The following is a 12,739-nucleotide window of genomic DNA, read 5'->3' on the forward strand; positions in this document are numbered from 1 at the left end:
AAACTAAGGAGAAATACATAGTACTCTCTTCTATAATAAGGTGACAAGCTGATAACGTGGTGTTCAATACTTCTGTAATGCGAAAGTATTAAAGTTTAATCAGTGCTATGATAAAAAACATAACTATAAGGGAAATGCTTAACATGGGGAAGCTACTACAGCACTTTCAGAATTAAAAGGCATATAAGCAGTTTATGTCAACTGGCCAATGATAGTGAAGCAGAATTGCCTAGTTAAATCATCATGAAGCTCGCGGATGTGTCTGCACGCACAATATTTATAGCTCTGTCATTCGAAAGAGCTAAAAAATCTGAAGCCGACTGTACAGGAAGAGAATTCGTAAGTCAATTGGCTAGTGTGTTAAGACGAAACACGTAACATATTTTGCTCAGAATTCCGTTGCTGTAAACGGGAATAGAGTGGCTCTAGTGTTTCGTGTATTATACACAAAAGGAAAGGAAAGTTCTATACTCACAGGCGAGGAATATGGAATGACTTTCAATTTTCATCGTAATATTATACAGAATGTAGGAAGAAATATCGTAAAAACATATGAGATATTTGGTTGATACTGTAAACATCAATATTCTTGCTCCTTTTTCGATAAATTATAACAAAATGCAATGTCTCCTTAAAAACACTATGAAAGTTTATAAGATGAAACAATTTAATTGCATTTCACTTTTAAAATAAATATTGGCATGCCAGAAACGAGGAGATTTTATAATTACAATAATTCATTTTGCATTTCAAAAACCTTTAGTTGTCTCTATTATAATCTGTACACTTTCTTAATATAAAATTTTTACCTTCAATATTTCATTATGTTATCTTCTGGCTTAGTTGCCTCATAAGTAGTGCCATGTTGGTATTACTTGTGAGGTTCAGACCTTCTTCCGACAGTTGACTAAACGACAACTATTGGGCTGCAGTTTATATTCGCAAAAATAGAAGTATATATTGCAACAATGACAAGAAATATTACGTGAACACCACTTTTAGCACTTGGCTGCTGTAAAAGCTCAATACTTACTTACTTACTTACTCATGGTGTTTAAGGAACCTGGAGATTAATTACCGTCCTCACATAAGGCCGCCATCTGTCCCTATCCTGAGCAAGATTAATTCAGTCTCTACCATCATATCCCACCTCCCACAAATCCATTTTAATATACTGTAGGTAATCCTCCCAACTACGTCTCGGCCTCCCCAAGGTCTTTTTCCCCTCCAGCCTCCCAACTAATGTCCTGCATCCAATTAAACCGGCCTCGAGCAAAGTGAAAAGTAGCTAACTTTAATTGTTCATATTTTCTACACAATCTTAAGAATTCTGGCATTGACTTATTACACAACAAATGGGATTTTTGCATCACCATGACGAGTTGTTTGTTTCTAATATTGATCTGTTATAATTGTATATTTTTAATGAATTAATTTATTAATCTGTATTCCTTTGCAGTCATCAACGTATTTCCACGCTCCCTGTACAGTTTTAAAATAATGTTGCGGTCTGCTACCAACATTGGCACCCACTCAACAATACCACATTTCTCATTAAGTGCAACTAAAATACATACAGATACATATACAGTAAGTATTAATACTACTAACACAGAAGTAAAGTGTGGGAAATTATGACTAAAAATGACTTACCACCATTATTCAATTCAGGTATTAAATAATATCAGTTACTTACATACAAATGGCTTTTAAAGAGCCCGGAGGTTTAATACTGCCCTCACATAAGCCCCCATTGGTCCCTATCCTGAGCAAGATTATTAAATTTTATTCGTGGAAAGAAATGGTATTACGTCTACAAACTCGTGTCAATGTTATTATGACTGTGGACACAGTTTTTAGAAGGAGGTTGAAAATAGGCTGATAAAAACTGTTATAGTAAATGGTGAATGTTATTTGAATATGCTTCAAAATTATGCTATATAGATTTTAAGAAATACAAATACTGAAAATACCATATTCACGCAGAATGGTGCACCCCCTCACATCTTTAACCTGGTAAAAGTATTTTTATATCAACAGATAGTTTTCTGTAACTTGACCTGCAAGATTGGCAGATTATTGGTTGTGGGGCTATCTGAAGACTCCAGTGCAGATATTGCAGAAGACGGAACTCAGAGCTGCTGTATACAGCACTGAAGAGAGGCTGTTACTTGTACAAGAACTAAGTGGTGTGGTGTGTAATATGCCATTGGAAGAAGACAGCCGGAATGATGAAGACAACATTACTGATTGAATTATAAATATAAAATAAGCCCCAAATTTGTTATGCAAAACAAATAAGAAACAAACTACGTTCTATACATGTTTAGGTCATTCTTTAGCGAAATAACAATGACAATCAGAAAAAAAAGTTACAGTTTTAGAGGAACAAATATATGTGGAAGCAATGGAAAGCAGAGCATTTCCTTTCTCGTACACCAGACCTTACTGTACCTTCTCTTTATTTTATTCTATTTGTTAGAAGATGAACTTACCGCATATATGTTCTCTGTATTCCTTTGCAGTCATCAACGTATTTCCACGTTCCCTGTACAGCTTTAAAATTATGTTGCGGTATGCTACCAACATTGGCACCCACTCAACAATACCACATTCCTCATTAAGTGGAACAACATGCTGCAATTAAACGAAATAAAGTGTGAGAAATTATGACTGAAAATGACTTAACATCATTATTCAATTCAGGTATTAAAATATTCTATTCTATCTTCGTAGTGTATCCAGCTATTTGCTGACAACACGTGTTCCACTATGTATTTCCTCTTCTTACAAATGATGGGCATGGTTGTATAGGTATTAAAATATCACTTACTTACTTACAAATGGCTTTTAGAGAACCCGAAGGTTTAATACCATCCTTACATAAGCCTGCCATCGGTCCCTATCCTGAGCAAGATTAATCCAGTCCTTAGCATCACATCCTACCTCCCTCAATGATGATCCCAGGTGATGACAGGAATTTCTCATTACCAAACTTCCAGAACAGCCTCGAGGTCCACTCAGCCTTCTATCAGACTGAGTACTGAGTCCTTCCCGAGGGTGAAAGGTGGTTGGAGTGTGGTGCTGAGGTCAAGAGAACTTAGGGCTCTACCTCCATGCTCTCCCCCCCCTTCCCAAGTGCTTCATGACATGTATAGGGGCTACGTCTTCCTTTTTAATGGATATACATATTTATTAAATTAATTTTAATGCAATTCAAGGGTAGGGTATGCGACCCACATTGAGCAGAAATGGAGATATTCAGGTAGAACACTCCATTCGATAATATGGGATTTCATAGAAGCAAGTCAACATTTTCTGTTAAGCATTATGCTGAATTATTTGTAGCATTATGTTTAGTGCATGTTTTTCAATGTATTTATTCACCTTTCTACATATGTATGCATTGCCCATTGTGCAACTCAAACCAAGAAATGGATTCGGAACATCTCAAAATCTGTGCTTCAGTAGCTGGTCATGATAATATTTTTGAAAAATATTGGAGTGCAAGAGGTCAAATGACTTTATTGTCAAACGCCTGGCATTAGAAAACAACAAGAACATATGTATAAAAATGTTACATTATATCCCCCCTTACCCTTCAAATATAAAAAAAATTGAGAACAAATCTAATCTCAATGCACAGTACACCAACCAAAAAAGCATGCACTTCTTAATGACTATTTTGGAGAAATTTAATGCTTTGAGTTACTATGACTGTGACGAAATTCGAAACCATACATCTCCTCCTACTACCGAATTCATGTTCTTACAGGTATCCAGTGCTTTTCTTCTGGAGAGAACTCTATGTAGAATACATTATAATGTATAGGGAGATGATTACTGACCACTGCATGGGAAATTTGTCGTTTCTAACCTCCTTTTCCTCCAACTTTAAGATTTTCAATGCCTAAGCAGAGTTCAAAGAAAAATTATGTTAAAAACATAATTATTAACACATTTCTCAGTTCTGTGATGAAAAATAAAGCAAAAAGGTGCCGAAACAGCATTCCGCCAGAAAAAAAAGCACTGTAGGTACCCATAGTAACATTAGAAATATGCTACAATTCAGATAGAAGATCTCAAACTTTGTCAGCTCATGACAATCTTTGTGTCTCAGAAATTTTTCACTATGGCGCCAGACCAAAAGAAATATCTAGCAGTTCTCCTTGTTAAGCAGTAAGGTCCTAACAACTTCAATATATTGCGTTCGAAAATTAGTTTTTAGATAAAACGTCAATTGGAAAAAAGGAAACGATATTTTATTTCATTCCTAATAATACAAAAATATAAACATCTCTCTCATGGACGCACATCAGTACTCATCACAATACTCACGTAAGTTCGAATGTGTAGGCCTCGTTGTCTTGATTCAGGATCATTTCTCAAATATCGATTTACCACATTATTAAATTCCATGAATCGGAAGTCCTTACGTAGATCATCCTGAAATATTAGTATTAACATAATGAATACAAGTATACTGACATTATTACAACTTTCAATAATTACAACAGCTTTTGTTTACAGAAACTTATCTTGGAGTATACTGGTGAAATTACACAGATCAAATTTCAAATTTTTCTCTAGGTGAGAAGGGGGAGGGGACAGGAGAGAGGTTAGCTTGAGACAGAGCAAAAACCCTTGTGGTTTTGTAATATTCATAACGGTTACAATTATTCACGAATTGGATTCTTACTTATGCATTACAAGAGAGCTGTTGTTCTGAATCCCTGTATCATCTAGACAGAGGAACAGTAAATTAAGAGATTGTTACTCTATGATGCTGTGATCACAAGCATTTAAAACGCGGATAAGCACCGGGAATGGAACCCAGGACCTCTCAACTCTGTGCACTGAGAGGTCCTGGGTTCGATTCCCGGTGCCGGTACGAATTTTTCTCGTATTAAATAGTAATAATACATATTGGCTATTTCATAATAGCTGTGTAGTATTTAATGAGGTGGGCGAGACATCATACAAAATGAATATGTGATGCGGACAAGCAATTATTGCTCTCCATTAACAATAATCTAATGGTGTAAGGTTGGGTGACATTGGTGGCCACCGGAATCGCTCTAACAACCAGGATAGGTTCCACTGAACTGGCCTGCTGGAATGTGCCATCTTTCTCCACCCCCTTGCACACATGATAAAGGCAATAGTACAACCTAATGTCAATTATGTGGGGGAAGGGAAGAGACTCATGTCTGTATTTTCAAATAACTGTTTCTTGGAAACCATTGATTATAAAATATATGTTTATATAATGCTTTCCTTTAGAATCGGCCGTACTATGACTCTCTTCCTCCTGAACCACCCTGTATGTGTACCTTCATAGAAGATGAAGCCAGCGTCCGCAGAACATGTACAGAGTAACAGTGGTTCCCAACCTTTCTGACTCGCAGAGCCTTTTTAGAATCAATTTCTATGGCGAAGTCCCTATGTCTTACAAGTTAATGGTGCTTAGAAGTAGTGTTGGGGGGAGGGATAGATAGTAAGGGAATGTAGAGTAAAGTGCTATCTAAACAATTACGCAATGTCCATGCAATGAAATTATATTTTTAAAACTTTTGAAATTTACCATATCTCAAATTATTCTCAATGGTACACATGATACTGTCTAAGCTTGGCCACACAAAAATTCTTCCAAAGTCCAATAAACCAAACCATTTGCGCTAAAAAGACTTTACATTATTGGTGAGAGCGACAATGTTTAATGAGAACCTGTGGTTGCATTTCTGTGCACAGTTTTCTTATTACAGATTCAATAGATGATAATTGTAGGTTCTGCATTTTGTATAGGCGGAGAATCCCGCTTCACAGAGATATGTAGCTGAGAAAGACAGCAATACTGGTTCTGCTATCTCAGACAAGATTATGAATTCATTTTGTAAATGCAGCCGAAACTCTGGTAGACTTTCGTTTTGAAACGCAATTTTTAGTTGTAAAATCTATGAGGACCTCGTATTCCACTGAGTTTAAGCTTTTCACATTGAACACATTCAGTACTGTACCCATTTAAAATCATCAAGAACTTTTTATTGGGCTGTCGGAAAATAATGTTCGAGATGTGCCTGAATATTTTTCTTGAATCTTGATGTTATTTTTTTAATTCAAGAAGCTTTTTTTTAAGGAGGAAAACAATCGATATCTCCCTTTTCCACGCACTCCAACCAAAATATAAGTTTCCTCTTAAAGGAAGACACTTCGTCATTTGCATAAAAAACTGTAGCAGTTTTCCTTGCAATGATAGATTCATTTCGTTCATTTTGCTGAAAATGTCAGCCAATACGCCATTTGCAAAGACAGTCTTCATCATTTAAACCACTGTCAATAGAATGTTATGGTCCATAAAAAATGCTGCTACCTCTGCATCAAACATGTCAACGAGACAACCACCTTACTTCAGTGTGGAGCAGGCTTCCCATATCTTGACACATTACTTTGAAGAGCCTGCTTTTAAGAGGTGGCGATTATATATAGCATACTATTTTTATGGCAACATCCAACACTATCAAAAGGCATTTTTCTCGATGCTAGCACATGTCTATGATAAATGCAACAGCTCCAGAATTGTGTCCCATCAATGCATATATCTGCAGTTTTCATACGGCATTTCATTTGATGAGAAGATTAAATATTTCATCCCCTGATGTGTCAGTGTTGGTAGTGGTTTGCAAAGAAGAAGGTTCTGATAGCTTGTAAGTAAACAAAACAAACAAATGCCATTAAAACTGCCAACCTGGCAACGTCAGTCAATTCATTCATTTGTAGTACGAATTTGGTAAATAAGTGTCTCCTTCAAGTCATCAGCTACATCACTGATTCGTGTAGCAAAGGAATATCGGAGACTAACTTAACAGCTTTTTTATCAAACAAACACTTGAGAATATGGCAGACAGTATAAGGTTTAATAAGAGTCTCTGCTTCACCAGTCCAAGCTGCATGGAACTTACAAGGTACGAAGCTTGCAGTCTTTTTTATTATTGGTGTTAGCAAGTGTCATAGTTTTCTGTGAAGCTACAATTCGTTGCACTTCTCTTGAAAAAATCAGACGGTTTATCTTTGAACTCGGTATGGTTTCGCTGGAGTTGAATTGGAAACGAACTGTTGGACAACACATTTCAGCAAATCACGTAGAGAGGCCGACCATAATTTGTTTCTGTGAATCCCAAATTCAAGTAACTTTCTTCGTATTTTCATTTTTTTCCCCCACTGCCCCACTTCTATCGCGTTTTCCAAACAATGATTGAGGTGGCACCGAAAACTCAGGAATGAGTTCTTTTGTGGAAAGCACAACTAAACACTCACAAAGAGGTCAAACACACTGGAAACTTGCGGAAGAATCGCAATGTTATTGCTATGAAAATTCACTGTGAAGTGACTTCAAATCAACCAGCCAGCCTCTATTTCTATGGGGCTAAATTTCAAGAAGCTTCGAATGAATTCAGGAATTCCCGAAGGGTTCGAAGAAATCGCTTGGATATTCCGTTCTACGCAGCATGCAGTGCCCGCAGCCTCGTCATCTATCCGTCTTGCTGCAATAACTCTGGAGCTAGAGGAGGCACGAAATTCAATTTTGAATGTAATTTCTACTTTTTAAATTTTTACTCTACTTGTTTCTTATTCTTTAATTCCATTCAATTTGTATTTATTTTATTTTCCTGGCGCAAGGGAGCACATGCTGCACAGTGAGGAATGTGCGCTATTTTCTAGAATAATGCTTCTACTGACTTGGTTAAGTTGGTCTATTATTACTCTTGTGAATTCTCTGGAAGAAAAGTAAAAGCTGAGAATCCCATATTATCAATCTATGCCACGTGATGAGAGGTCTTCCTAACACTGCCAGTTTGGATACAGGTACAAGTGAGTGCATAGGAACCTAACTATTGCTTTTTAAGCTGCCCAGAAGAAGACTTGCCATTGACATGAACTGTAATAAGTAGTTTCTCTTAAAGTATAGTGAATACCTTTGCTTTGCACATCATCATATACTTTTCACCATCTGTGCCTATGAATGTAACTCGCCGTGGTTTCTGCAATGATGCCAAAACGAAGAGGTCGTCAGTCATCTCCTTTATGTACACTGGATCCCTGTAACCAAGTCAGTATTAATGTCACACTGAAACATACAACAGAACATCATTTTATTAAACATTCCAGTATTTAAAAATCCGTAGCAGAATTGGTACCATAAGAAATAATGTCATTGATTCCCGTTTTTAAGGAACCCTACTTAAGAAAGATCCTACTTTTAAGGAATACATCTCAATGGATTTGTGAATGCCCAGTTCCAAATATCTGTGATCGATTTCTGTCCAAGGTATGGCAAAGCCTTAGTACATGGCAATTGATATCTCAATTCAAAGTAAGTTTGTAGAAATATTATCGTAATTTTGTGAAAATATCATCTATATATATATATAAATTGAACTGGTATTGGAAATTACGGGAAAATGGCTGAACGGATTTTAATGAATGACCCGTCATTTTGAAGCTTGGCATCCAAGGATTTTGAGAAAAATATTAACTTTCATAATTTTCCTATTTTCCAAAATCCATCTTTCGTCAGTTTTGAGAATCAGTTATTGCATTTCAGAATAAAACAAAACACAATACAATAAACCATAGGCTATTACACGAAGGCCATGACCTGTAGGATTCCTGACATATTTAGAGTTCAAATTCAATTGGTTATTATAAACTTCAAGACTTGCTAAAAATAATTTACAGGTCTGATTCTGCAGTGTGTAATTTTCTGACTACAGTTGTGTATTGGATATCAAAATCTACAAAACTTGAGATGATTTGATGACATTATCACCATTAGAAATGAAATATTATAGTTAATGCCATGATGTGACTATTTTTAATTAATTATACATATTAATGCTACATTGATGACATGAAGGGAAACGTTTTGGGGTTATATAAGTAGATGTAGAGAATATCTTAAATTAGTTCTTCATTTCTATAATTTATTGAGTATAGAATATAGTATATATATATATATATATATATATATATATATATATATATATATATATATATATATGTTACTGAAAACTACGAAACTTTAAGATAATAATAATGTTATTAAAAATCAAATATTTTTATAGTGTTACTAATCAAGTGGGGTTGGGTCTTTTTCATGTACTGTATTTAATGGCGGTGTGGTGTAGATAATTATATGCGTGATTCTCTTCAGTATTGGCTCGAGAGAGCGCAAAAATTACAGCTCCTAAGGAAAGACCAGAAGTTATTACTTACTGATAAAGTAAGAGGCCTACAAAATTGTATAGTCTCCCGATCATTTCAGCAAGATCTCTTAGCAGGATATAATGATTTTACCCTCTATATTTCAAGCTTTTTACCAATATGGTATTACACTTTTTTGTTACATACAACATGAGCTATTAGCTCCGAAAATATGCAGGGTTATTTCACTTCCACCCTGTATATTCATCCCCATGAAGTTGTGATTTTTTTTTATTTGCAGTGAGTGCCGTCTACTACTCCTATAGAGTGAGGGAAAGTGTAGAGCTCCTACCATTCAGCTTACGCAAAGCAGTGTTTGCAAGAAAGTGGATATAGAGGTTCTTCTTTCTAATTATAATTTTGTTAGTACATATGAAAATGTTTTGACACGTTATTGTGATGAATGCCAGTGTCTTCACCCACTCTCTCTGAAAACCCGAATTGCTGACGTTGTGTAGGAAGATTCTCTTTTTGTTCATATATAAGAGCAACACCTCTTCTTTCTTCAACATTACAACAAAATGCTCAGCCAACCACTGCACATTTTTTTTTTTTTTTTTCGAAAATCGATATAAAGTTTCGTGGTCAACTATGGCTGAGTCTCTACGCACTTCGTCCACACCTGTGGAGTAACGGTCAGCACGTCTGGCTGCGAAACCAGGTGGCCCGGGTTCGATTCCCGGTCGGGGCAAGTTACCTGGTTGAGGTTTTTTCCGGGATTTTCCCTCAACCCAATATGAGCAAATGCTGGGTAACTTTCGGTGCTGGACCCCGGACTCATTTCACCGGCATTATCACCTTCATCTCATTCAGATGCTAAATAACCTAAGCTGTTGATAAAGCGTCGTAAAACAACCTACTAAAAAAAAAAAAAATCTACGAACTTCCTGTTCTCTTCTTGGACGTACTATCACCATATACTGTGTCACTTCACTTCACAAAGCAAGCGGAGTCACCTACAGAGGAAACTCAGGAAAACATGAGAGATCTCTCTGAGTGAAAAGTGATTGCTTTTGTTTTATTACACCAAATTGCAGCAGATAAGTGTTCATTCACCACCACACAAGGGATAAAGGTCAATCCAGTGTAGACTCTCTTCTCGGGGACTTTTATCACCTGAAGGCGAGTGTCCTCTCGCAATTCGCGAGTGAAAAGAAAATGCTCATCTTTTACACATCACCCAATGCTTCTCTGATATCTTGTTTGGAATCTTCATATAGCCATTAATGAACATTTTGTGCATCAATAGGACCCACACGAAATTACAAACTCTAACAACTTTCAAACAATCCAGAGATACATTTTTATATTAATGATTATATGAAATTCTGAGAAATTATTCTAATGCTATGTATATACAACTTACTTTGGAAAAGGACAGTGTCCATATAAATTCACTTCATCTGTTGGCAGCTGAATGATGGTAAATTGTTGACACGGTACCATAATTTCACTGAAATCTGGAGACCTCAGCAAGCGAGGAAGTGAGGCAAGTACAGTGCTCAATGAAAATGTATATTGCTTTGCAGTAACCTGTCAACAAGACATTGATGAAAATGATGAAACTCTTCTCCAATAAGGCTGTCGAAAATGCCTTATTTTTAGGACTTTATTTTCTTAAAATAAAGGTCATCAAAATTCTAGCCCTACTGATTATATATCATACCTGATTTTGTAACATATGCATGAATTATTTAAATTTGTTTCAGCTAAAATAGTACACTTCATCTGAACTACTTATATGTTAAAAATAACACAAAACTGTAAGAGCATGAAAATGAAACATTTCAAATATTACTCAATGAATTAGTTAGGCCTATTTCAGCTCGATTATATTGCTTAGTATTACATGGACAATTTCAATCGAACATTTACAACAGATTAACACTTCAGAATTCTAAAATTAACTTTGAGATATAGAATCCTATACAATTATTAGCAACTCTAAGTGCGGAACATAGATCCCTTATACTTACAGTTATAGGTTTTTCAGATAAATCAATCAACTTTTCTGTAAGATGTACAAAGTCCTGCAACAGCTTGGTAATATTTGATTTCCTTATTGAAGAATCATTGAGAACTTCCTCACATCTCTTGACTCGGAGTGGTGATGATGACTGCAAATCAAATTAAAACCACTGATTACAGCATTATTAGCTGGTGTGGCACATGTACGTGTTTTATTCTCCACACGTTTAATTTTAGTCTATTGGCAACTTTCTTTTCAATCTTCTTCCTGCTATTCTAGCATACATGTTTACATTCTAAATAAAGCTTAACATTTGCTTTTGAAAATGTTAATAAACATTTTCTCAAAACGAGTAGTAACAATTACTTAAGAATAATTTGTACTTTTCAACCCTGTCTTTCATCTCAACTACTTGGAGCTAAAGATGCCATCACTACAGTTGTGTTGTATTTATTTACATTCCATGGTATTCGTACATCGCTTTACAGCTAGAATATGGAACATGTCAAAAAACCTTAATAGTGCTACAAAGTCTTAATTCATAGTCACAGTCTAGTTGAATTGTATACAGAAGGGCTTAGTATTGATACTTAGTACAAGACAGAAATATTCATGAAGTGTTGCTGAATGCCACAAATTCACCTAAAGAATAGAAGGTGTGAGAAATTTGTTACTTCTTCAATTTGGCCCTAAATAATCTTATGTTTTGAGTGTGATTTTTATATCAATAGGGAGAGAATTTAAAAATTTTTACTGCCATACAACATACTGCTTTTTGATGGCACGACAGACTTATCGATGGAGTATGAAAGTCATTTTTTTGACTAGTATTTATGCTATGACTTGTTGAATTATGAGGGGCAGTCTAATAAAAATGGGTCATCCTGCGTAAATCTTACAGCGAGCAAGTTGGTACAACTGGAATTTGATTGCTGAACTGACATCTAGTGGTGACTCGCGGAACCACAGTTACAACTTTTGCTTACACACTAGTCATTCGTTTATTGTGCTGGAAGTGAGGTTAGAGATATGTGTGTTCGTCCACCATCACTAATGGAGGCAGGTAAAGAAGAACAGCGAAGTGTAGTGCGATTTTTGACTGCTGAAGGAGTAGGAGGACGAGAAATCCATCATCGCATGTCTGCTGTTTACGGTGAACACAGCATGTCATGTTCGCGTGTACAGGACATTCCGAGAGGGATGCGTGTCACTGCAAGTCGATGCTTGCCCAGAACAGGCTCATCGTACCATCACTCCTGCTGTTATTGCTGAGGTTGATGGTACGGATCACTGTAGCCATGCATAGCACAACCTGGCATTCTACTTCATATTCCTTTCGCACAGATAAGAAAAATATCTGTGCAATCTTAGCAACAGGTGACTGTGGTGTGACATTCATAATCAATGTCGTAACTGTGATTGTCATGATCTCCAATAATAACAGTACAACTGTTACATTAACAATGCCACTGACAGCAGCAGGTTGTCCGAGTCATCTGATTTTTGTGA

The 12,739-nt window shown here is 36.1% G+C and overlaps 1 protein-coding gene across 7 annotated transcripts in view; it reads right to left on the bottom strand.

Annotated features, from left to right (window-relative positions):
• Nucleotides 1-12,739, bottom strand: part of mei-41 (meiotic 41) — a 130,411-nt gene that overhangs the window by 14,717 nt on the left and 102,955 nt on the right. For all 7 annotated transcript variants that reach the window (XR_011334767.1, XM_069838864.1, XM_069838871.1 and 4 more), the window contains 5 exons: nt 11,238-11,378; nt 10,628-10,794; nt 7,974-8,097; nt 4,339-4,446; nt 2,496-2,637 (listed from right to left, as the gene is read on the bottom strand). Coding sequence is in view for 6 of the 7 variants with exons in the window: in XM_069838864.1 (XP_069694965.1) it covers nt 2,496-2,637; nt 4,339-4,446; nt 7,974-8,097; nt 10,628-10,794; nt 11,238-11,378 (682 nt within the window). In the remaining variant the exon portion in view is untranslated. The remainder of the gene's footprint in view (nt 1-2,495; nt 2,638-4,338; nt 4,447-7,973; nt 8,098-10,627; nt 10,795-11,237; nt 11,379-12,739) is intronic.

Source organism: Periplaneta americana, chromosome 1 (genome assembly GCF_040183065.1).
Source record: "Periplaneta americana isolate PAMFEO1 chromosome 1, P.americana_PAMFEO1_priV1, whole genome shotgun sequence".
In the NCBI taxonomy this organism is placed as follows: Eukaryota; Metazoa; Arthropoda; class Insecta; order Blattodea; family Blattidae; genus Periplaneta; species Periplaneta americana.